The following is a 24,481-nucleotide window of genomic DNA, read 5'->3' on the forward strand; positions in this document are numbered from 1 at the left end:
AGGAAATTGCAGGGCTTGATAGTCGATGTTTGACAGATACTTGATCTATTAGGGAAGTCGGAGTGTCTCAATGTGATATTTTAAGCCACAGATGATATTTAAGGCTGCCAGTCCAGACGCAGACAAATTGTTGGGCTGATATTGGGTTTAATGAGAAGCTCCTCTGAACAGATTGATTACACGCCGATGACAGGATGCTGATTTGCTGTCGTACATAATCAACAATATGAAAATGTATCTTCCCATGTGGGACGGGAGAGGGGGATTTATTCAAATTCACCTTGTCACTTGAATGACAATGAATGCAGGGGAGCAGATCAAAGTTATTTTCAAACACTGATGAGATTTGTCTTGATGCTTCTAAGATTTGATTTGTGCAAATACTCCAATTAGTTAATGGAGATGCGACATTAATCTCTGCTGCAGCCATGATATTTATTTTAGCTTTAATGCATTCTCACATAAAAGCTTGACCTAATGCTGTTGTAAAGGCACCCGAATGACGAACATGTCTTCCCACAAAACATTTAAGGTTTTACTTACCCAGGTACCCAGGCTTTTTAACACCAACTAAATGCAATGGTTGTGAGAAGAAACTTTGTTTATTGCATAAACTGTAAAAGTGGTAGTAGCCAATTTGAAGACAAGCCTTGGTTTGTTAAGTACCGTTTTGAAGCCTTGAGTATACGGCATTTTGCCACGTAGTTGGTCAGCAAGGTGCATCCGCAATTCCATCTTATGGATGTTAAATGGAAGCTTATTTTGGCTGGCGAAAAAAAGACTTACAATTAAGAGTAAACAGTCGACAACAACTACCATGTTGCGATACCGTGTTAGCGATGCCTTTGTTGCCACATCATGCTGTATCAAAGAACACCTGAAAGTAGGGATTGAGACTATAAACTCAAAGCAATATGTTAACTAAGTTAATAAATCAACTGAAAAGTAGGGTCATTTTCTCATAGACTTCTTTACACTGGATGTTAGAGAGAATGCTGGTTTAATAAAGCACTTTCACATTGCCCTTACTTTCCAGACCACACGGTTGTCCTTTGGTTCATCGTTCATACAATAATACAAATCAATGACTACGGTTCTAATGCTCGCATGTAAGACTAAATGCTAAAATCAGAATGCTTACCCGCTCACAATGACAATGTTAACTGTCTAAGGCGGATGTGTTTCCTTAGTTTTGCAGGTACTTGAATTGGAGGAGGTAGAAATTGACATGAGCCAGTTTTTTTAAATGATGTATGTATCAAATTGCATGGCACTCCATAAAGTATAGTTGAGGAATCTCAGTCCTGGCCACAGTGGTGATTTAGGTGAACTGCCTCAACGTTTATGGCTAATAAGTAAAGCTGGCATCTTGACGCAAATAGAAAATACCCCTCCTGCCAATAAAAACATGGTGTTGCCCTTCGCCCTGTCTTCACTGTGACTGAAATATGTGTGTGTGGAAATATAAAACTGTTACTGCTCCTTGGGCTTATGGAGGTGCCTCTTGCTTTGTAGAGCCACACACTCCACTCTATAAACATCAGACAGAAGAGATGGAGTGTGTCGGCACCATCGCTCCTCCGATCACATGTCAGTCCAGAGTGTGTGTTTCAATGACAGTACAGTTTCCTAACACATAAAACAACTTTTATCGTTTGAGCCCACAAAAAGATTCAGAATGACTGCTCCGTGTCATAAAGCAACAACACAATTAGATGTCCAATAAGAAGACACAAGGTTAGCAATACAAGGGTTTGAACAGTTGTCTTTGTATACCCTGTGCGACCAAAAGATTACAGCGTGTCTAACTGAACTACGGTCTTCTCTCCTCAGATGTCCTGTGTCCAAACATGAAGGTTCAACCTGATCGGTTCAAGCCCAACAGCTCCAGTTATGGTCTTGAAGAGGTTCCAGGTATGTGCAAACTACTGCTTTTATAACGTGGACACGCAGCGCTGGCAATACTTATCAACCACAACGGCGTGCATGACATTTCCTACACAGGAATTATATCAACTTTTTATGTGCAAAGAAAGTTTTCCCTCACAAGTTCCTCTATTTCTTTCTGATTGGAAACACAATTGGTTTCATTCATGACTCGGAAAGTACATTTTCTGACACGTTCATTTTCTGTCTTGTTTTAAAACTCAATATACTTACAAAAATAAAATGCTTGCCGAATTTAAATCACACATTTTGACGCTTCACATCTTAGTTTATCATTTCGCAAACCAAGCTGCTGTGTTTTAGATCTTTTTGTCTATGGTCTGGTGCAGCCATTGACTTCCATCCATTGCCAATACGATATAAAAAACAACTAACATTTGAATTGTGTTATTGATCACCCTGAATATCCACTTCACTTCCACTTGATCCAAATATCACATATGAAATAAGCCTTATTCCATTTTTAGGAGAAAAACACATTAATTTAAACACAAATATCCAGTTAAACCGAAAATAAAGTGTATCAAACCAGCTGTTTTCACCCTGTATCCAGTGTTCATGCTAAGCTAAGACAACATTCTGTATGTTGTACATTAATATCTATGATTAGTAAATGTATATCCCAGTTGGTAAACTAATCTCTCTGGGAGGGAAATCTGCAAACAAAACATTTTCCTTTAAATGCGGCTTTTAATTAAACGTTTGTCAGTAGAGAGTCGTCCACGTTACTCTGCCATTTGATGTTGTTATTTAATAAATACCAAGCTGCTGTGTTTAAGGTTTCTCACAGCTCTTGGATAGCGTTTAACCAGAAAGGTCGGATGTTGTTATAAGAGTGTCTTTTGGGGGCTCTGAATTCCTGTCTGCGTCTCCCACCCACATCCAACACACTGAGGGAGAAAACAGATGCACTGGCACAACTGCTGGGACTCCTGCTCTGTTGAACCTCATGGAAACAGAGATGTCAGAGCGAGAAAGCTGTGTTTTGAGAGTTTGATTCTTAACACCTTTGGCTGGCTCAGTGACACCTGATAATCTGTGTCAACTGATATGGGTTTTTGTAGTAAATTACCAAATTTGTACCTGTTTTTTTTACCAAGTTGTAGTCTGGGTCTCTTCAGAAAAAAGCTATGTTCCGGCTATAAAACATATCAGCTGTCATGGGTTACTTAACATCCCTGAAAGCAAGACCAATGCAATTCTTATTTCACCATGAAAGAGGATTTATTCTACGAGAAATGAGAATTACATCCACAAGAATTCAATCCATGATGGGGATGGATCTTACCCCTATAGGAAAATATCACTCAACACCGGGATGAGAATCAATAGTCAGGTACTAATTTATTCTTGCAAGAAGGAGCAGAGTTAAGTCACATACAAAGGATATGGTTCAACTCACACACGAGGTATGCTGCTCAAAGGAGCAGGAAGTAACATCAAGCTTATAGTCTAAAGTCAGGAGGTACCAAACAGTGTCGTAAATCGGTTTGGCGTCATCAGGTGTCAGGAAGTCGTCGGGACATCTCTGGAAAGGCAGTATTGCTCTTTGCCGCTCAAAGAGGAGAGGTGTGTGTGCTCTCGTTGGAATCAACAACATGAATGATGCCCTGCCTTCTCCTATCTACGAAGAGGCAGCTGTGAGGTCACACAGTGCAAAGTCACACACAGTATCATGCCCATCAGAAAACCCATAATAAAGAAGACAGCTTGTATTTTCTCCAACTCCCTGAAAACTAAAACAGGCACATCCACTCCTACGGACAATTGAAAGTCACCTCATTCATTTTACCTATTTCTTTTTATCCCGAGGAAACCAGAGCAGATGGTAAATAAACATGCACACATTTGATTCAAACTCCAAACAGACTTATGTGGAGTACTTTATCATCTATGCCAAAATACTGAACTAAAAAAAAGAGTTGGCAATATAATGAAATGTCTGTAATATATTGTCCCATCAACGTTTAGCTTTGTTTGACATCATTCATAACGTATTTTTGGAGGTTTTAAAAGAAGGAAAAAGTAAGATTTCCCTCTGGAATCTGGTACTTCTAAGTATAAAGGAATATATTACAGTGTATAATAACAAAGTACATTGCGATTATGTGTTTGCAAAAGTCTGAGAGATGTCCTTATACCAGAGGATAGCTTGACTCGCTTCCAACTGCTCTTTTTTGGTTCCGCGCTGGCAAAAATTGAAGATAAGTTTATTTTTCAGCGCTTGTTGTTTTTCATAGTAGCCTATGGCTTGGAAAGGGGGTCGAGGGGGCTGACATGCAGGAGAGAGCCACAGGTCGGACTCGAACCTCCGAACAGATACCCCGGATGAATAGAGGTGGAGTTAAAACACTGCAGCCCTCTGATTGGTCAGAGAGAAACGTGAGGAGCACCACGCAGGACCTTCTGCAGAAACCCACAACTTTCAAATAGCGGAGCTCCCACCTATATTGATCACCTTTTTATTATTCTTTCCGCAAATATTTCGTTTGCAAAGGCACGTCGTGGTTAATGACGTGATGCAATGTTTATCTTTTGTGTGGTTGCTGTTTTACGCGGCATCGCTATATCGGTCAGGAAGATCTCCGCCATAGAGACAACGGAAAACCAAATCTAGAAAGCCAGATATCTAGGAATACACCTGGGACCTAAAGTAAGTTGATATGAGTCAAACCAGCAGTTGAAATGAACCATTAGTCACGTTTCTTCACTAAAGATAAGTTAATGTTGCTCTTGTAGATAAAGCAGTCAAAAGAGCAAGTATATGACAGCCATCCATTCAAGGGTCATTGTGCAGGATAGAGTATACTCTGGCCCAATCCCAAACCACTCCCTCGACCCTACCCCTCCGTCTGTAGCCACACTCGCAGCTCAACGAGGCTCCCTCCTGTCAGATGGAGCGAGTAAACACAGCAGCAAGCTTTGGGACGGCCTCCCCTCTCTCCGGCAGAAACAGGAAGTGCCGTAACTGTGTGTAACAACGGTTTCAAATCAGCATCTCTTAGACACATTTATCAGTGGAACTACTTGTAAACAGCTTGTTTCCTGACGGACACACACAGCGTGACTCCGGTCAGGTAGAGACCGGTCTCAAGTCAGCACCGCTGCAGACTCGCTGTTTGAGGGCTCGATAGCCCACTCCCCCTCCACACTCGTTGCTTTGGAACAGCCCTCAATATGGCGGACCCTCCGCGTGAACGCGCAAACGGAGGGGTAGGGTGTAGGGGCGGTTTGGGAATGGGCCTCTCTCTATATACATTTGTATGTTACTGATCAGAGCTGCCAGCATCACTTCCCACTGTCGAGACACATCAGATAATCCACATTGAGTATGTTAATTATGCTTATTGGCGTTAACTGTAAACCACACAGACAGTAAGGAATCATGAGATAACTGAAACCCACAGATGTTTTCGTACACAGTGTACCACTTTGTCAAATGTGCTTTAATTGGCATAACTCCATTGGGCTGTGTTTTGTTTGTCTTTCCAATTCAAGGCTTGTTCCACTTGGAAAATTATATGAGAACATCTTTTTTTTTGGAAACCATAAACTGGGTTATTGTGGAATACACCATAAATATACTGTACACTATTTACTCTACTCCACCATACCACGTGAAGTGGTGCCACTTGAATCTTTTTGAGTCCTTTTTTACTGTAATAGAGTACCTTGATTTCTATATCGTAGCGGTTTTCAAAGTATGGTACGTGGACCACCAGGAGCTCTTGTTAAGGCCGCATTTGGTCCCCAGGAAGGTTCTAATTTTCCTTTGGATGTTTGCACAGTGAGAGAAAGTATAAGGAGGTTATTTGATGGTCTCTACCTACACAGCACAGACAGTGTGTCATCATCAGATCCCAATACTGCACTGAGCCTCAGACCGCTGGTTTCAAACACACTCACATGACAAAGATGTCCGGGGTTTTCCCCAACACACATAAGCTGTGTTTGTTGTGAAACTCATTTGAGTGAAGTCTTTTGTTCTCCACATTTTTATAGGCACTTGATGATTTTTCTCCACATGCAGATAAGTTCTAGACCATTTTTGTCCTCACGACACCAGCTCTGCTCCTGTAATTATAATTGCCCAATGTTCTGTACGCCGGTGAACATTGTGGTGCCAAAGAGAGTTTAAGTCTCCATGAGAAATGACAAGACTATTTCACCACTGATTATGATTTGACAGCTAGAGACCTGCGGTTTGAGTCAGACTTGTATTTATCATGTCTAACCCCTCAGGGTGCTGAACACTTTAGAGCAGGGGTGTCAAACTCAAGGCCCGGGGGCCAAATTCGGCCCGCGACTTCATTTCATGCGGCCCCTCAAAAGATTGCAAAGAATATAATATGTTTATTATACTGTTACATGCCGATTTACAGAAGCACGTTGCCCATAAACTACATGTCCCACAATGCATCTCAAATTTGACTTTTTTCTCAGAATTTGACTTTTTTTCTCAGAACAAGTTTTTCTCTCAGAATTTGACTTATTTTCTTCAAAATATTAATTTTTTCTTAGAATTAGTTTAAAAAAAATCATTTTGTAACATTCTCAGTGAAGAGACTTGCAATGATTTGCCCTAGACTTCTGCTTTTAGACGTAGTTAATTATGAAGTTATTACCCTATCCGATAATAATCCAATGCAGAGGCAATAATGTAATATATAATACATTATTTTATATATATTAAATATGTATATTTGTATTTTGATATATAGTCTTAAAGTTACAACCAGCCCTTTGAGTGCAACCATAATGCTGATGTGGCCCGCGAAGAAATTGAGTTTGACACCCCTGCTTTAGAGGCTGCAGAGCGTCTTTGTGGGCTCTTCTCTCACTATCGACGACAAACTACTGCCATCTGCTCTGATCAAGAGAATGCTGTGTGTATGCTTTTTCCCTTTTTTCCCAGTCAGTGAACTCATCTGGCTTTACCCGCAGATCACCCCATCGGTCCCTATTTTTTTTTTAGCTGTCCAAAATAACTTTTTCGGCTTGATTATACGCTATCCACTGCCAGTCCAAATTACAGCTCTGAGCTGAAGAAGGCCCCCAAACAGCCACAGAAGCTGAGTGAATGTGCTCGATGCAAGCGTGGTGACAAAGAGAGTCAGAGGCCAGAGAGACTCACAGCTGCATGGCTTGAGACAGTCTGATAATCAGCAAGACCTCCTGCATTATGGCATCACCAATTCTCAAGGTGCAAGAGCTTTTCACTTGCTAAATTAGTTTGAATGGTCTCTGTAAAAGACTGTGATTCAGAAGTGAGAAAGGCATCTGTAAACGAGGTTTCTATCAGTTGATTAAAGTAGCCTTTTTGTGAGATTAGCTGCATGTGTTCAACCTGAGATGTTGTGTTTACAAGAGTGTGTCCTCCACATTATAACACCTGGAAAAAGACTTACACAGGTACCATCAAAGAGCACAATAATAGTTCAGGCATTTCCAGATGAGCTAGTTCTCCTGACGAATGTTATAGTGTATGGGTTTCTTCTTGGCTAATGTGCTAATGCTATACAAGCTACATATATGTGACTGATAACATATACACAAATAAGTGTATATATATATGTTAAATATCTTAGTCAGAGGAACATAATAGGTAAAGCAGTTTTTGTGTATATTTGAAGGGATACTTTTATCTATTTGATTTGACCTTTATTTAATCAGGAAAGTCTCATTGAGGGTCCTGGCCAAGATGGCAGCAGAACAGTTACAGAACACAAAGGAAAAACAGTGCTTCTTGGTCATCAAGAATCACATTTCAACTTATTTGTATTAATTACTCACTGCACGTTGCCCAAGTTCCTTTCCTAACAGATGTTTTGATTTAGTTTTGCCTCTGTAATTCATCAAGGCCTTTCTTAATGCGTCTTTCACCGTAGGAAAAATGCGAGAAAAACCAAGTTTAAAATCCAAAATAAAATCCAAACACTTCTTTTCAAGGGTAAGTTTAAGACAAAGCAGAGACAGCTCCATCTACTGACCTTTAGAGGTAATTGTTGAAGATGCAAGTGAATTAATGGCATCTAAATGAATGTATGGGTATTGTCGCTTTTTTAAAAGAAGTTGTATTCATGTTCAGACCTGCACAGAGAAACTTTCCCCCTGTAGAATGTTTCTATTATCGTTTCCATCCATCTGAGGCCCTTAACTGACAGACAGAGTATCAGGCGGACGTCTGACCCCCCCTCAGTTAATCCCTCTGTTAAGAAGCCTCTTGTCTTTAATGTTATTCTTTACTCTGTTGCTCATGGTCTGTGTCTTACCACATGTTTCCAGGCTATTTCTAATGACCTCCACTAAGCTCCTGCCAGACTCTCACATTACCACCTTAATGTTCCGGTTTCCTCCTCTGCAGATTAGTGCGCTGGTGTCCATATTCCCCACCGGAAACCTTACGTCTCGTAGATTTTGCTGCATTACTGAGGCCATGCAGGAATATGTGGAGACTGTGCTCGTGCTGATGGATGACTAATGGCTCCGTCTGCTTTCAGTTGAGCTCAATGCATACGCACCATGAGCAGCAGCTGGACCGCTCTCCTCCTGCTGGCATTGCCATAGCTACAGCTCTTGTTTGTTGTACAAGGGAGTGTCCTCTATAACCACCTAAATATGACCTGTGGTGAGACCACTTCAAATGGCACTCGCAGGGCAACGTACACACACGCGCACACACACTCAGAGTCGCACACAGACCCTACCAGCGATGGCAATTAGTTTTTTCCTCTGGCAGCAAATCAAACACATGTTGAATGGCCAACAAACGGCCCTATTTTCCAGTTATTCAGTGATTTTAATCTCTCTCCGAGAAGCCACAAACACAGTTGCTGCAGGGTGTGGTGGGACTGACCCAGTTAAACCTCAGTATGCCCCGAGAACTCTGACAAAGACGTAACTCAACCTCAAGACATAAGAGCCTTGTGCGCCTGTGTGTGTGTGTGTGTGCGTGTGTGTGTGAGAGAGAGAGTCCAACCTGGCTGTTTTACTGTGTTGCTGCAGGGTTCGACCTGATGAAGTTCTTTAACGTGAGAGACATCCTGGGGACCAGAATCGATGAAGGCCAGAGTGCTTACGTTCGCCTCGGCACCATGCCCATTGTACAGCAAACAGAGTAAGTGACCTCACTGTTATACTGCAAACAAGTGAGCATTAATCACCAATGTCTTCCTATGTTGTTTCCCAAATGTGTCCTGGAGAGACTTCTTGAAAAGTCAACGCTTGACTCATGATGTGTTCTTAAACTGCAGGATTGTCGGTACCTGTGTGTTATAATGATGAATCCCATCGTCAGCCAAAATTAAAAGAGTGTGCCAGTTTATCCTAATTAGCGACCCCCTTAAAAAGGCATGAGAGAAGTGCCGTGTGCAAACGCAGAAAGACAAATAAAAAAAGCAGAATCAAGAATGCCATAAACAAAAGTCTAAAAACTGTGGAGCAGATTTTTTAAATGGAAATACTTCTGCTGGAAAAAATGTCAAACAATTATTGAGTTTTTTCCTTTTAAAAAAAAAAAAATGGAAGCTATTAAATCACATTATCAGTGTTATATATAATATAGTTCATCCTAAATCCTAAGCAATAAGCAATTCTTTTGCACAAATCCCAAAAAGAAAACATTGTTGAATGTCAGAAAAAAAACTGCCTTTTAATTAGATAATTCCTTTTAAGATCTGTTGGTGATTAATGCCAAATAATCTGCCAAATCTCTTCTGAATAGTTGTTAAGAAGTGACTTTAAAGTCATGGATAGAGAATCTTGTTGGGACCCTACTTTGAATATACACAATTGATGACATTTACATGTACTTATGCATGTTTGAATTAACCTCAGAAGTCATGAAATGTTATCAGATCCATCCGGACTTCTTACAGTCGTTGTCAAATTAAGATATTCTATACAAAAGTGTTGTTCATAATCAGAATATTGCAATGACATATAAGCGGTAACAAAGTAAAATATAGACAATGTGTTTAATTTGAAGAATTAAGAGCAGTTTATTTTAATACTAACAATGTGCTTGTTTTCTGCAGGGATGTGTTTCCTCAGGGTTTGCCAGATGAATACGCCTTTGTGACCACGTTCAAATTCAGGAAGACCTCAAGACGGGAAGACTGGTACCTCTGGCAGGTCTTCGACAAATATGGAATCCCACAGGTGGGTCTGCCGAATGTAAACAGTAGTAAATATGACTATTACTGTATGTGTCTGGATTTAGACAATTACTATGTCAACTCAGAATAGACTCTCCTCACCAACTCTTCAGACCTTTTGAAAATCATTGGGCATAAAAAGAGGAATTTTTGTCAAGTTAGAGACAATTATATTTAGACTTCCAATCATGCTTTTTAAATGCAATGTTATTATTCTAACTGTAATACTATCATGATTGTGTTAAGCTAATATTTGAGATGACATTTCTACACTTTGTGCCTTATCCTCTACGTTTTTGAAAAGCATCAAGTACGCAAATCATTTTTAAGTTAAAGGTGGGGTATGTAATTTATTTCAGAAACACTTGTTATATTCCATGGAATGCTCTTAACATCCCGATAGCAATGAATACATTAAATGCTTTGATAATAAATACATACAAAAATATCATCTGTGGAAGCCGTAGCGCTGTAAAAAGCACGACCAATCACCTGAGCCGGCCCGGCTAAAGTAACTGGATGGCCTACCTGCCTGTCAGCCTTCCATCTGGGCACAAACTTATCTCGTGCCCTCATTGGTCATGTGTGCGTTCGTGTGTTGGAGGAGGGGCTCTGTGAGGAAGTGGCAGATTTTTTCCGTTTGTGTATTTTCAAATTCTAGCGCACTCGAGCTGGTTTCTCAAACTTACCTACCCCACCTTTAAACTAGTTTTTTTTTATAGCACCTGTTTGCAACTCACAAATTATGTATCACTTGTATATAGACTCTTATGGCACTATTGTGTTGCACTGTTGGAGGAGCCTGTGACCTAAGATTTTCATCGACATAACTACACTGTAGCTATGTACAAATGACAATAAAAGCCTTGAATCTTGAATGAATCTTATTTTACCAGCCCCTTCTTACAAAAAAAAAGAAATGGGTTAGGGTTAGAAAATAACCATTAAAAAATCAAAGGAAAGCAATAACGTACCTACCCCACCTTTAAGGAAGCTTTACTGCAGTTTAAATTGTAATGTAATTGTTTTGTATCGGTATCCAATATAAGCGGTATTGAGCGATCTTGAATTAATATCTACTCAAAGTACCAAAAGTAGTCATTATTCACATTATATTACTGTATTATAATGATTGATTACAAAATATGGACATATTGCAGCTGGTGAATAGGGCGATTATTTTAAATACTTTATAGACTTCTGAGTAGCTTGTGAATTCCCCCTGGAGAACGTTAAAGTCTTTAATAAAACATCATAATTCACTTTTTTGAATAGAAGAACAAAGTAGCAGTGAATAGAAATACTCAAGGAGCGAACAGGCACATCAAGATAAGATAAGTATTTTATTGATCCCAATTTGGGAAACGTTTATGTTGCAGGGGCATCAAAAGACAAGGCATTGTACATTAGAGAAATTAAAAGACTAGAAATAAACCATCCAAAATGTAAACGTCTCAAATAGAAATAAAATAGCATTAAAAAAGTAGAAAATATACATGTGGAAAGTGTGATTAAGCACAGTTATTGATTGATTGATTGTTGTGCTTTTACTTATGTCTTAGTGTGTGCATGTGTATAAATGGGTCTGTTGATTGTGTATATACATATTTGTATTTTATATTCTGGATTTTGGGAAACGGTATTTCGATCTCTCAGTCTGTCACACAAACTGAAAGATTGTCAATAAAGTTGACTTTATTTAGTACATGTGCATGTATTTTCTATCACTGTATGTATAAAGAAAGCGTAATTATGTATGAAGTTGACTTTATCGTGTTCTGGTTTTATATTTCAGTATCCGTAAGCAACTGGGACTGAAATAATTGCTTTCATTTGATCTTTTAATGGTTATTTTCTAACCCATTTCTTTTTTTTGTAAGAAGGGGTTGGTAAAATAAGATTCATTCAAGATTCAAGGCTTTTATTGTCATTTGTACATAGCTACAGTGTAGTTATGTCGATGAAAATCTTAGGTCACAGGCTCCTCCAACAGTGCAACACAATAGTGCCATAAGAGTCTATATACAAGTGATACATAATTTGTGAGTTGCAAACAGGTGCTATAAAAAAATAACTAGTTTAAAGGTGGGGTAGGTAAGTTTGAGAAACCAGCTCGAGTGCGCTAGAATTTGAAAATACACAACCGGAGAAAATCTGCCACTTCCTCACAGAGCCCCTCCTCCAACACACGAACGCGCACATGACCAATGAGGGCACGAGATAAGTTTGTGCCCCGATGGAAGGCTGACAGGCAGGTAGGCCATCCAGTTACTTTAGCCGGGCCGGCTCAGATGAATGGTCGTGCTTTTTACAGCGCCACGGCTTCCACGGATGAACATTTTGTTATGGATTTGTTGTCAAAGCACTTCAGATATTCATTGCTATCGGGATGTTAAGAGCATTCCATGGAATATAACAAAAAGTGTATCTCGAGCCGGTTTCTCAAACTTACCTACCCCACCTTTAAGTGTACATGTTTTGTTTTAAAATAACTGCCATGTGTGGCAATGAACAAATACCAAATAAAAAAAACTGTTCCTGACTGCCTGTATTTCCCCCCTCCTATCTTTAAAATGTCCTGTGTCTCTCCAGGTGTCCATTCGTCTGGACGGAGAGAACAAAGCGGTGGAATATAACGCCGTCGGCCTGATCAAAGACGCGGTCCGAGCCGTGTTCAAGAACCCTGAAGTCGACAAGCTGTTCGACCGCAACTGGCACAAGATCGCCATGAGCGTGGAGGCCAAGTCCGTGTCTCTGTATCTGGACTGCAAACTGATCCAGACTCTGCCCATCGGGGACCGCGAGGACATCGACATCCAGGGGAAGACTGTGATCGGGAAGAGGCTATACGACAGCGTGCCCATCGATGTGAGTCTTTGTGGTTTAATATTTAAAGGTCACCTATTATGCAAAATCCACTTCTCCATGTCTCTTCTACATCAACATGTGTCCTCTCTTCTTCATGTCTCTTCTACATCAACATGTGTCCCCTCTTCTTCATGTCTCTTCTACCATCAACATGTGTCCCCTCTTCTTCATGTCTCTTCTACATCAACATGTGTCCCCTCTTCTTCATGTCTCTTCTACATCAACATGTGTCCCCTCTTCTTCATGTCTCTTCTACATCAACATGTGTCCTCTCTTCTTCATGTCTCTTCTACATCAACATGTGTCCCCTCTTCTTCATGTCTCTTCTACATCAACATGTGTCCCCTCTTCTTCATGTCTCTTCTACATCAACATGTCCCCCCTCTTCTTCATGTCTCTTCTACATCAACATGTGTCCCCTCTTCTTGATGTCTCTTCTACATCAACATGTGTCCCCTCTTCTTCATGTCTCTTCTACATCAACATGTGTCCCCTCTTCTTCATGTCTCTTCTACATCAACATGTGTCCCCTCTTCTTTCATGTCTCTTCTACATCAACATGTGTCCCCTCTTCTTCATGTCTCTTCTTCATCAACATGTGTCCCCTCTTCTTCATGTCCTCTTCTACATCAACATGTGTCCCCTCTTCTTCATGTCTCTTCTACATCAACATGTGTCCCCTCTTCTTCATGTCTCTTCTACATCAACATGTGTCCCCTCTTCTTCATGTCTCTTCTACATCAACATGTGTCCCCTCTTCTTCATGTCTCTTCTACATCAACATGTGTCCCCTCTTCTTCATGTCTCTTCTTCATCAACATGTGTCCCCTCTTCTTCATGTCTCTTCTACATCAACATGTGTCCCCTCTTCTTCATGTCTCTTCTACATCAACATGTGTCCCCTCTTCTTCATGTCTCTTCTACATCAACATGTGTCCCCCTCTTCTTCATGTCTCTTCTACATCAACATGGGTCCCCTCTTCTTCATGTCTCTTCTACATCAACATGTCCCCTCTTTCATGTCTCTTCTTACATCAACATGGGTCCCTCTTCTTCATGTCTCTTCTACATCAACATGTGTCCCCCTCTTCTTCATGTCTCTTCTACATCAACATGTGTCCCCCTCTTCTTCATGTCTCTTCTACATCAACATGTGTCCCCTCATGTCTCTTACATCAAACCATGGGCCCTCTTCTTCATGTCTCTGGTTACATCACAATGTGTCCCCTCTTCTTCAGGTCTCTTCTACAATCAACATGTGTCCCCTCTTCTTCATGTCTCTTCTACATCAACATGGGTCCCCTCTTCTTCATGTCTCTTCTACATCAACATGTGTCCCTTCTTCTTCATGTCTCTTCTACATCAACATGTGTCCCCTCTTCTTCATGTCTCTTCTACATCAACATGTGTCCCCTCTTCTTCATGTCTCTTCTACATCAACATGTGTCCCCTCTTCTTCATGTCTCTTCTACATCAACATGTGTCCCCTCTTCTTCATGTCTCTTCTACATCAACATGTGTCCCCTCTTCTTCATGTCTCTTCTACATCAACATGTGTCCCCCCTCTTCTTCATGTCTCTTCTACATCAACATGTGTCCCCTCTTCTTCATGTCTCTTCTTCATCAACATGTGTCCCCTCTTCTTCATGTCTCTTCTACATCAAAACATGTGTCCCCTCTTCTTCATGTCTCTTCTACATCAACATGTGTCCCCACTTCTTCATGTCTCTTCTACATCAACATGTGTCCCCCTCTCTTCATGTCTCTTCTACATCAACATGTCTCCCCTCTTCTTCATGTCTCTTCTTACATCAACATGTGTCCCCTCTTCTTCATGTCTCTTCTACATCAACATGTGTCCCCTCTTCTTCATGTCTCTTCTACATCAACATGTCCCCCTTCTTCTTCATGTCTCTTCTACATCAACATGTGTCCCCTTTTCTTGATGTCTCTTCTACATCAACATGTGTCCCCTCTTCTTCATGTCTCTTCTACATCAACATGTGTCCCCTCTTCTTCATGTCTCTTCTACATCAACATGTGTCCCCTCTTCTTCATGTCTCTTCTACATCAACATGTGTCCCCTCTTCTTCATGTCTCTTCTTCATCAACATGTGTCCCCCTCTTCTTCATGTCTCTTCTACATCAACATGTGTCCCCTCTTCTTCATGTCTCTTCTACATCAACATGTGTCCCCTCTTCTTCATGTCTCTTCTACATCAACATGTGTCCCCTCTTCTTCATGTCTCTTCTACATCAACATGTGTCCCCTCTTCTTCATGTCTCTTCTACATCAACATGTGTCCCCTCTTCTTCATGTCTCTTCTACATCAACATGTGTCCCCTCTTCTTCATGTCTCTTCCACATCAACATGTGTCCCCTCTTCTTCATGTCTCTTCTTCATCAACATGTGTCCCCCTCTTCTTCATGTCTCTTCTACATCAACATGGGTCCCCTCTTCTTCATGTCTCTTCTACATCAACATGTGTCCCCCTCTTCTTCATGTCTCTTCTACATCAACATGTGTCCCCTCTTCTTCATGTCTCTTCTACATCAAACATGTGTCCCCTCTTCTTCATGTCTCTTCTACATCAACATGTGTCCCCTCTCTTCATGTCTCTTTTACATCAACATGTGTCCCCTCTTCTTCATGTCTCTTCTACATCAACATGTGTCCCCCTCTTCTTCATGTCTCTTCTACATCAACATGGGTCCCCTCTTCTTCATGTCTCTTTCTACATCAACATGTGTCCCCCTCTTCTTCATGTCTCTTCTACATCAACATGTGCCCCTCTTCTCCATGTCTCTTCTACATCAACATGTGTCCCTTCTTCTTCATGTCTCTTTTACATCAACATGTGTCCCCTCTTCTTCATGTCTCTTCTACATCAACATGTGTCCCCTCTTCTTCATGTCTCTTTTACATCAACATGTGTCCCCTCTTCTTCATGTCTCTTCTACATCAACATGTGTCCCCTCTTCTCCATGTCTCTTCTACATCAACATGTGTCCCCTTCTTCTTCATGTCTCTTCTACATCAACATGTGTCCCCTCTTCTTCATGTCTCTTCTACATCAACATGTGTCCCCTCTTCTTCATGTCTCTTCTACATCAACATGTGTCCCCTCTTCTTCATGTCTCTTCTACATCAACATGTGTCCCCTCTTCTTCATGTCTCTTCTACATCAACATGTGTCCCCTCTTCTTCATGTCTCTTCTACATCAACATGTGTCCCCACTTCTTCATGTCTCTTCTACATCAACATGTGTCCCCTCTTCTTCATGTCTCTTCTTCATCAACATGTGTCCCCACTTCTTCATGTCTCTTCTACATCAACATGTGTCCCCTCTTCTTCATGTCTCTTCTTCATCAACATGTGTCCCCTCTTCTCCATGTCTCTTCTTACATCAACATGTGTCCCCTCTTCTTCATGTCTCTTCTACATCAACATGTGTCCCCTCTTCTTCATGTCTCCTCTACATCAACATGTGTCCCCCTCTTCTTCATGTCTCTTCTACATCAACATGTGTCCCCTCTTCTTCATGTCTCTTCTACATCAACATGTGTCCCCTCTTCTTCATGTCTCTTCTACATCAACATGTGTCCCCTCTTCTTTCATTCTCTTCTACATCAACATGTGTCCCCTCTTCTTCATGTCTCTTCTACATCAACATGTGTCCCCTCTTCTTCATGTCTCTTCTACATCAACATGGTGTCCCCTCTTCTTCATGTCTCTTCTACATCAACATGTGTCCCCTCTTCTTCATGTCTCTTCTACATCAACATGTGTCCCCTCTTCTTCATGTCTCTTCTACATCAACATGTGTCCCCACTTCTTCATGTCTCTTCTACATCAACATGTGTCCCCCTCTTCTTCATGTCTCTTCTACATCAACATGTCTCCCCTCTTCTTCATGTCTCTTCTACATCAACATGTGTCCCCTCTTCTTCATGTCTCTTCTACATCAACATGTGTCCCCCTCTTCTTCATGTCTCTTCTACATCAACATGTCCCCCCTCTTCTTATGTCTCTTCTACATCAAACATGTGTCCCTCTCTTAGTTCTTCACATCAACATGTGTCCCCTCTTCTTCATGTCTCTTCTACATCAACATGTGTCCCCTCTTCTTCATGTCTCTTTCTACATCAACATGTGTCCCCTCTTCTTCATGTCTCTTCTACATCAACATGTGTCCCCTCTTCTTCATGTCTCTTCTACATCAACATGTGTCCCCTCTTCTTCATGTCTCTTCTACATCAACATGTGTCCCCTCTTCTTCATGTCTCTTCCACATCAACATGTGTCCCCTCTTCTTCATGTCTCTTCTACATCAACATGTGTCCCCCTCTTCTTCATGTCTCTTCTACATCAACATGTGTCCCCTCTTCTTCATGTCTCTTCTACATCAACATGTGTCCCCTCTTCTTCATGTCTCTTCTACATCAACATGTGTCCCCTCTTCTTCATGTCTCTTCTACATCAACATGTGTCCCCTCTTCTTCATGTCTCTTCTACAATCAACATGTGTCCCCTCTTCTTCATGTCCTCTTTTACATCAACATGTGTCCCCTCTTCTTCATGTCTCTTCTACATCAACATGTGTCCCCTCTTCTTCATGTCTCTTCTACATCAACATGGGTCCCCTCTTCTTCATGTCTCTTCTACATCAACATGTGTCCCCTCTTCTTCATGTCTCTTCTACATCAACATGTGCCCCCTCTTCTCCATGTCTCTTCTACATCAACATGTGTCCCTTCTTCTTCATGTCTCTTCTACATCAACATGTGTCCCCTCTTCTTCATGTCTCTTCTACATCAACATGTGTCCCCTCTTCTTCATGTCTCTTCTACATCAACATGTGTCCCCTCTTCTTCATGTCTCTTCTACATCAAATGTGTCCCCTCTTCTTCATGTCTCTTCTACATCAACATGGTGTCCCCTCTTCTTCATGTCTCTTCTACATCAACATGTGTCCCCTCTTCTTCATGTCTCTTCTACATCAACATGTGTCCCCTCTTCTTCATGTCTCTTCTACATCAACATGTGTCCCCTCTTCTTCATGTCTCTTCTACATCAACATGTGTCCCCTCTTCTTCATGTCTCTTCTACATCAACATGTGTCCCACTTCTTCATGTCTCTTCTACATCAACATGTGTCCCCTCTTCTTCATGTCTCTTCTACATCAACATGTGTCCCCTCTTCTTCATGTCTCCTCTACATCAACATGTGTCCCCTCTTCTTCATGTCTCTTCTACATCAACATGTGTCCCCTCTTCTTCATGTCTCTTCTACATCAACATGTGTCCCCTCTTCTTCATGTCTCTTCTACATCAACATGTGTCCCCTCTTCTTCATTTCTCTTCTACATCAACATGTGTCCCCTCTTCTTCATGTCTCTTCTACATCAACATGTGTCCCCTCTTCTTCATGTCTCTTCTACATCAACATGTGTCCCCTCTGTGGAAAGAGACTCTGAAAGTTTCAGGAACAAAGATTCTCTCTCTTTTTGATCCATTTCTATAAAAACCTGTCTGAAAATGAGCCGATCAGATTTTGGCCACTTTATGATGTCATCAAGATGTTTTGTCTTGTGTAACCATTAGCCAATCAGCAACCAAGGTAAGCCCCCCCCCCCCCCTTATCACCTGAATCTCCTCCTAGAGCACCATTGTGTTCTTTGTAACCAAATGTCTCTCAGAGGGGCGTGGGGAGGGGCTCCTTATTTTCATCTAAAGTAACAGACAGAGAATCAGCACTTTGGAAACAGGACTGAAACAGAGGGGATTATGGGTAATGCTGCAATGATCTGTGTGGTGTTTCAGCCAATCAGAGACAGGCTCTGTATATATCTGAGACCTGTGATGTATTGATGAAAAACAGTCTAACAGGGGACCTTTAAAAGAAAAGGTATAGATCGCCACTCTTGAGCGATTGTTATGTGTTATTGTCTTGAGGTTTATATAAATTGTCTGTGTGTTCCTGCAGTTTGACCTCCAGAGGATGATGATCTACTGTGACTCCAAGCATGCAGAGCTGGAAACCTGCTGTGATATTCCCGATGGACCTGTGAGTATTGGAGTAGATCTGGTTCTGATCGCAGGTTACTTTAACACAGTAAGCTGCACTGTCTTTTTTCCCAAGCTAGATTTTAATTTAAAACACACTTCTCAGCTTGTAGACATGAGCGTTCAGTATTTAGCTTTGTTAGCTACGGTAGCTAACGTGACACCAGAGTTAAGGAACACATTTTACCTTTGCAAGAGAACACATCTGAAATTCTTAGTCTTTTTGGTAAAGTAATCACGAATGTTGTTATTTTTCCTTACACAAACCATCAAAGCCTTTTTTAATAAAATAATGACTTGCTACTACACAGATGACTTCACAGGTGTCGTGAAAGCCATGTATTGTCAATAATGAGTGATTTAATGCTCATCAGATTCTCCTGATAATTATTTAATTTGACCATAACTCGAACTAGAAATATTGTACAAATCTATCTAAACTAAAACTATTATTTAGAAACCAAATCATTAATGGTTATAGGCAGGACCTGTGAACTCATGTTGTTATTTCTTGTCATTGTAAAGGTTATTTCTTTTTTGGAGGGTTATGTTTGTTTACAACATGACGGACATGACGCTACTGAAGCGAATATGACAACAGAGTAAAGGAACACATTCTCTTAGCTGAGTAAAAGGGCTGATAATCTGCATCATTAAAGCAACGCATTATCCAAAAAGCATTCTCAGAGATCATAAAGTCACACTTTTGGTAATCGCGAATGTTGTTATTTTTCCTTACACCATCAAAGCCTTTTTTAATAAGGCAAATAAGGTGTTCCCACATTTTAACCAATTTATAACAAAAGAATAATGAGCCGACGCTACACTGAGGACTTCCAAGGTGTCGTGTAAGCCATTTACTGTCCACCCTTGTATCCGATACTTCTGAGTCATTTCATTTGACCATAACTCAGACTAGAAATATTGTACAAATCTATAAACTACAACTATTAGAACCAAATCATTAATGGTTATGAGCAGGACCTGTGAACTCATACTTCATGTCATTGTAAAAGTGATTTCTTTTTTGGAGGGTAATGTTTGTTTGAAACATGACGGACATGACGCTGATGACGATGACCTCATCTTTAATTTTCGGACCAGAAAAGTATTTTTAATCCTCGCCTTGCCGCTGTTGAACATGACAGAGACTATTTGAGAGTTTATTTATTTGACGTTTTTTTGCACCTTGAACGTTTTTTTTGTTTCTGATAAGATAAGACTTTATTCATCCCGACGAAATTGTTGTGCCAGAGTAACAAAATACAATAAACACAGCAGCAAAACTGTACACTAAAAGTGCAGCAAAAAGAGCAATTAAACATCCAGAGACAACATGAAACGTAGAAACATAGATGGTCACACAATCAATGCAATTATTATTAGCAGTATTTAGTAGTTAGTAGTGCAACAAATAAAACGTAGTGGCAGTTACGTAATTGCACGTTATCATAGCATTATTATTAATACTAATAATATAATATAATATTGAACATAGTTATATATATATAGCAGCGAGTGTATTGCAATGATGTTAATTATATTGATATGTATATTGCACATAGTGTTGGTGTGGAAGTTCTCAGTGCCCTTTACTTAAGGGTGAAGAGTTCTGACAGAAATGACTAATCCTATCATTTCAGTGCCCTAAGAAAGTGGTTACAGAAGCCCCCCCCCCTGGAGATCCCCACCCCCACACCGACTGCAGTGGAGCAGAAAAGAGGACCTGAAGCGAACTGCTCGTGCCCAGAGGGAGAAAAGGTAAAGCCCCGCCTACTCCAGCAGTCTTTATCCCCATCTTTTAGTTTCACAGATGAGTGGGAGTCCTTTCTGAAATGGCTTTCCAAAAGACGTCTCTATTTTCATTTCTCACAGGGAGATATCGGTGTGCCCGGTGTGTGCAGGACCTAAGGGTGATAAGGTCATCTACCGTTGCCTTTAAGTACTAGTGTGTGTGTGACGACAGAATACAGATTCATTGTGTTTCAGTGTGTTCAACCTTTTTACTTTGTGAACGTACGCTTTTCAGGGTGTCTCTGGCCCTAAGGGCGCCGTCGGAACGTCTGGAGTCAAAGGAGCAAAAGGAGAAACTGTATGAAAACCTAAAGTGTTTATTTACAAGCGTGGTTTTTGTTTTAATGGAGAAACATTGTTCAGTTAGGAAGTTTCAGTCCATAGAGTGGTGCAGGAATGAGTCCAAAAACCCGGAAAAGAGTTTTTACAATTTCTTGTTCAACTTTATTTGAACGGGTTAAAAATAAGATCTGTTGTTAACACAAGCTGAACAGATTTTGTTCTAAGACATAAACACTTAACACACAGTGACGTCACGAGCTACCCACAATGCAACGCGCGCCATATATATATATAAATACGCCATTTTCCTGGAGGTGCAAATATAAACATCTAGCTAATGTAGCCAGGCAGAGCGCACTAGGTTTTTTTTCTGAATTAACGACCGAAGAAATCGCTGCATGTCTTCGGATTACATCTCTGGACTTGAGGGGTGTGCTTTAGGTCGTTACCAGCGTAAACTAGAGCTGTGTGGGTTGTCCGATTGCCCTTACAGACTGCCTGCAGATGTATGGAAAAACGACCCTCGAAAGTGGCCTTCGTCGATTTTGGCTGCATCTACGTCTAATTTCTGGAAACACCAGGTGAATACCCCACTTGTCACAATAATATTGTCATGCCAATGCATATATGTGGTATTTTAGAGTTGACTAGATATTGATTAAGGCAATAGCCTATGATATTCAGTACAGGAAGCTTAGCAACACCTAGACGGTGTACGGCTAAACCCTCGGCCTGCTTGCACCTCGCATAAAATGGCGGATACCGGAAGTACGGTGTCGCCCTCGGCCCAATACCCGTATGTGTGTGTGAAAGAATAGGACGAAATACTCCACTGGTGAAAGGGTCTAAATGAGTCTAAACGTCATCACAACGAACATTAGCTGCCTTTAACTTAGCGGTTGTGTGACTGTTGCTAACAAGTGACTAAAAGAGACTTCTAAACGTCATCTCGACATACATTTTTTCTTCTGGCGATTCCATTTACGCTTCAATAAAAGTTGTGTTAATATGTGGAGATTATCCTGCTGAGCAAAATGTGTAAGTATCATAAACGTGTGTTAGCCACAGAGCAAATCTTCTGCGTCCAATGGTAAAATCCCATTTTGTCGAGGGAACAAGCGCGAAGCTAACTTCAGAGTTTACCTGCAACAATACGTCATGACTGCATCACTCTATGTGCATTTCATTTTTTAGATATACTATTATACACATTTAGTTCAGATTGCATGCCTTTTCAGCTTTATTTCCATCTGCTTTTCTGCCCGCCTCGATAATAATTGATCCTTGTCGATGAATTATTTGCAGGGCAAAGTAAACTCTGTTAAAGGTGACAGAGGAGAGAAGGTAAGTACACCTGCTCCTCCTGATGCTAACATCACGTTTGTCTCCGTGCATATTTATATGCATGTAAATCCTGGACGCAAATGTCTCTCTCTAATCTTTATTTCCTCTATCTTTCATGTTACGTGCTTCTTTTATGTGGTGATATTTTTTACTTTTCTGCCAGGGAGTGGCTCGGAAAATGCTCAAGCAGCTGTTATTGTTAGAATTACAGGACGGGCGACCACAGAGGACGCCCCCCCCCCCCACAGCCCGCTGAAATCACAGCTCTGTGCTGCCAGCTGAGGCTCGCAGTGTCATTTATTCCTTGAGACTAAATCCTCGGTATCTGCCCGGAGAGGGATGCTTAGAAGGCCACAAGAGGACTGGGAGACGAGATGCTGTGTTCTCAATTGTGCTTTATACGATACGACAATACTTTATCCGATATAAGATCTTATTTTTAAGTCTTAGAACAAGGTAACAGACTTAAAGAGGTCTATTATGCTTTTTCGGCTTCCTCTTCCATGTAGTGTCTTATACTGTAGCATGTACTGTAAGTGGTTTGGAAAGGCTGACATCCTTAAGTTCCTTTCAGACTGGTACATATGAGTGCTTCAGTCTTACTTTCTTTCATCTTGTGAACCTGTATCTCGGTCTTGATGTCAACAATTGAAATTGGCAGTACAGGGAATAGTAGCACTCAGAGACAATGTTGTTGGCTATGCTTAGTATATCATTAATGTATCTTGATTTATGGAGTTGACCTACCATTTCCTGAAATCACAGCTGACTGCAGGAGAGAGGAGAACCATTTGAAAGTTTGGCTGCAGCCCGCTGATTGGCTGCTGAGAATGAGGTGAATGTAATAGGTTAGCAGGAAGCCTGTGATGAGCTGATTATAAGCAGCTGCGGAGTGAATGCAGACCAGTCTTCCTGAAGGAACTTACGCTGAGCTTCATTTCATGGAGCAGTTTTGACTTTAAAGCAGTGGACAAACACTTGTACCATGTAGTATTACAATACAGAAAATCACTCAAAATCTAAGTAGAAATGGTCTTCTTGCCCCAAAACACATCAAGTGGTGGAGAAAATACATCTTCTCTTTGTCCTTTTGCAGATATATTTATGGTCTTTCCAAGGCAAGGCAAGGCAAGTTTATTTATATAGCACTTTTCAACACAAGGCAATTCAAAGTGCTTTACAAAAAATAAAAGAGATTAAGAAAATGGCATTTAAAATCAGTCATTAAAAAGAAAAGCTAATAAAATAAACATTAAAAGAAAAAGTACATGGATCAAAGTTACAGTGCAGTCTAAGATATGAATAGTTCAATTAAAAGCAGCGACAAAAAGAAAAGTCTTCAGCCTGGATTTAAAAGTAGTCAGAGTTGCAGCGGACCTGCAGGTTTCTGGGAGTTTTGTTCCAGATATTTGGAGCATAATAACTGAACGCTGCTTCTCCATGTTTAGTTCTGACTCTGGGGACAGAAAGCTGACCAGTCCCTGAAGACCTGAGAGATCTGGATGGTTCATCATTTAGCAGGAGGTCAGAAATGTATTTTGGGCCTAAACCATTCAGTGCTTTATAAACCAGCAGCAGTATTTAGAAATCTATTCTTTGACACACAGGAAGCCAGTGTAAAGACTTCAGAACAGGAGTGATGTGATCCACTTTCTTAGTGTTAGTGAGGACTCGAGCAGCGGCGTTCTGAATCAGCTGCAGCTTCCTAATAGATTTTTTAGTGAGACCTGTGAAGACACCATTGCAGTAGTCGAGTCTACTGAAGATAAAAGCATGGACAAGTTTTTCCAAATCCTGCTGTGACATTAGTCTTTTAATCCTAGATATATTCTTTAGGTGATAGTAGGCTGATTTAGTAACTGTTTTAATGTGACTGTTGAAACTCAGGTCAGAGTCCATGACTACACCTAGATTTCTGGCTCTATCTGTTGTTTTGAACATTGCAGACTGCTTGGGTTTGATATGGGCCTGTACTTGTTCATTACTGAAGCAGAAGGGTAGAAGATGTATCTTTACGCCCA

General features: G+C 40.8%; 1 protein-coding gene across 1 annotated transcript in view; it reads left to right on the plus strand.

The window, feature by feature from the left end:
* The window catches only part of LOC117552808 (collagen alpha-1(XXII) chain-like), a 102,764-nt gene that overhangs the window by 9,554 nt on the left and 68,729 nt on the right, over positions 1–24,481 (plus strand). Inside the window, 11 exon segments of the mRNA XM_034226453.1 lie at positions 1,834–1,914; positions 8,953–9,064; positions 9,984–10,107; positions 12,696–12,971; positions 18,961–19,041; positions 20,684–20,710; positions 20,712–20,801; positions 20,916–20,939; positions 20,941–20,961; positions 21,070–21,132; positions 22,422–22,460. Of these exon segments, the coding sequence (XP_034082344.1) occupies positions 1,834–1,914; positions 8,953–9,064; positions 9,984–10,107; positions 12,696–12,971; positions 18,961–19,041; positions 20,684–20,710; positions 20,712–20,801; positions 20,916–20,939; positions 20,941–20,961; positions 21,070–21,132; positions 22,422–22,460 (938 nt within the window).

This window comes from Gymnodraco acuticeps, unplaced genomic scaffold, assembly GCF_902827175.1.
Source record: "Gymnodraco acuticeps unplaced genomic scaffold, fGymAcu1.1, whole genome shotgun sequence".
NCBI classification, from domain to species: domain Eukaryota; kingdom Metazoa; phylum Chordata; class Actinopteri; order Perciformes; family Bathydraconidae; genus Gymnodraco; species Gymnodraco acuticeps.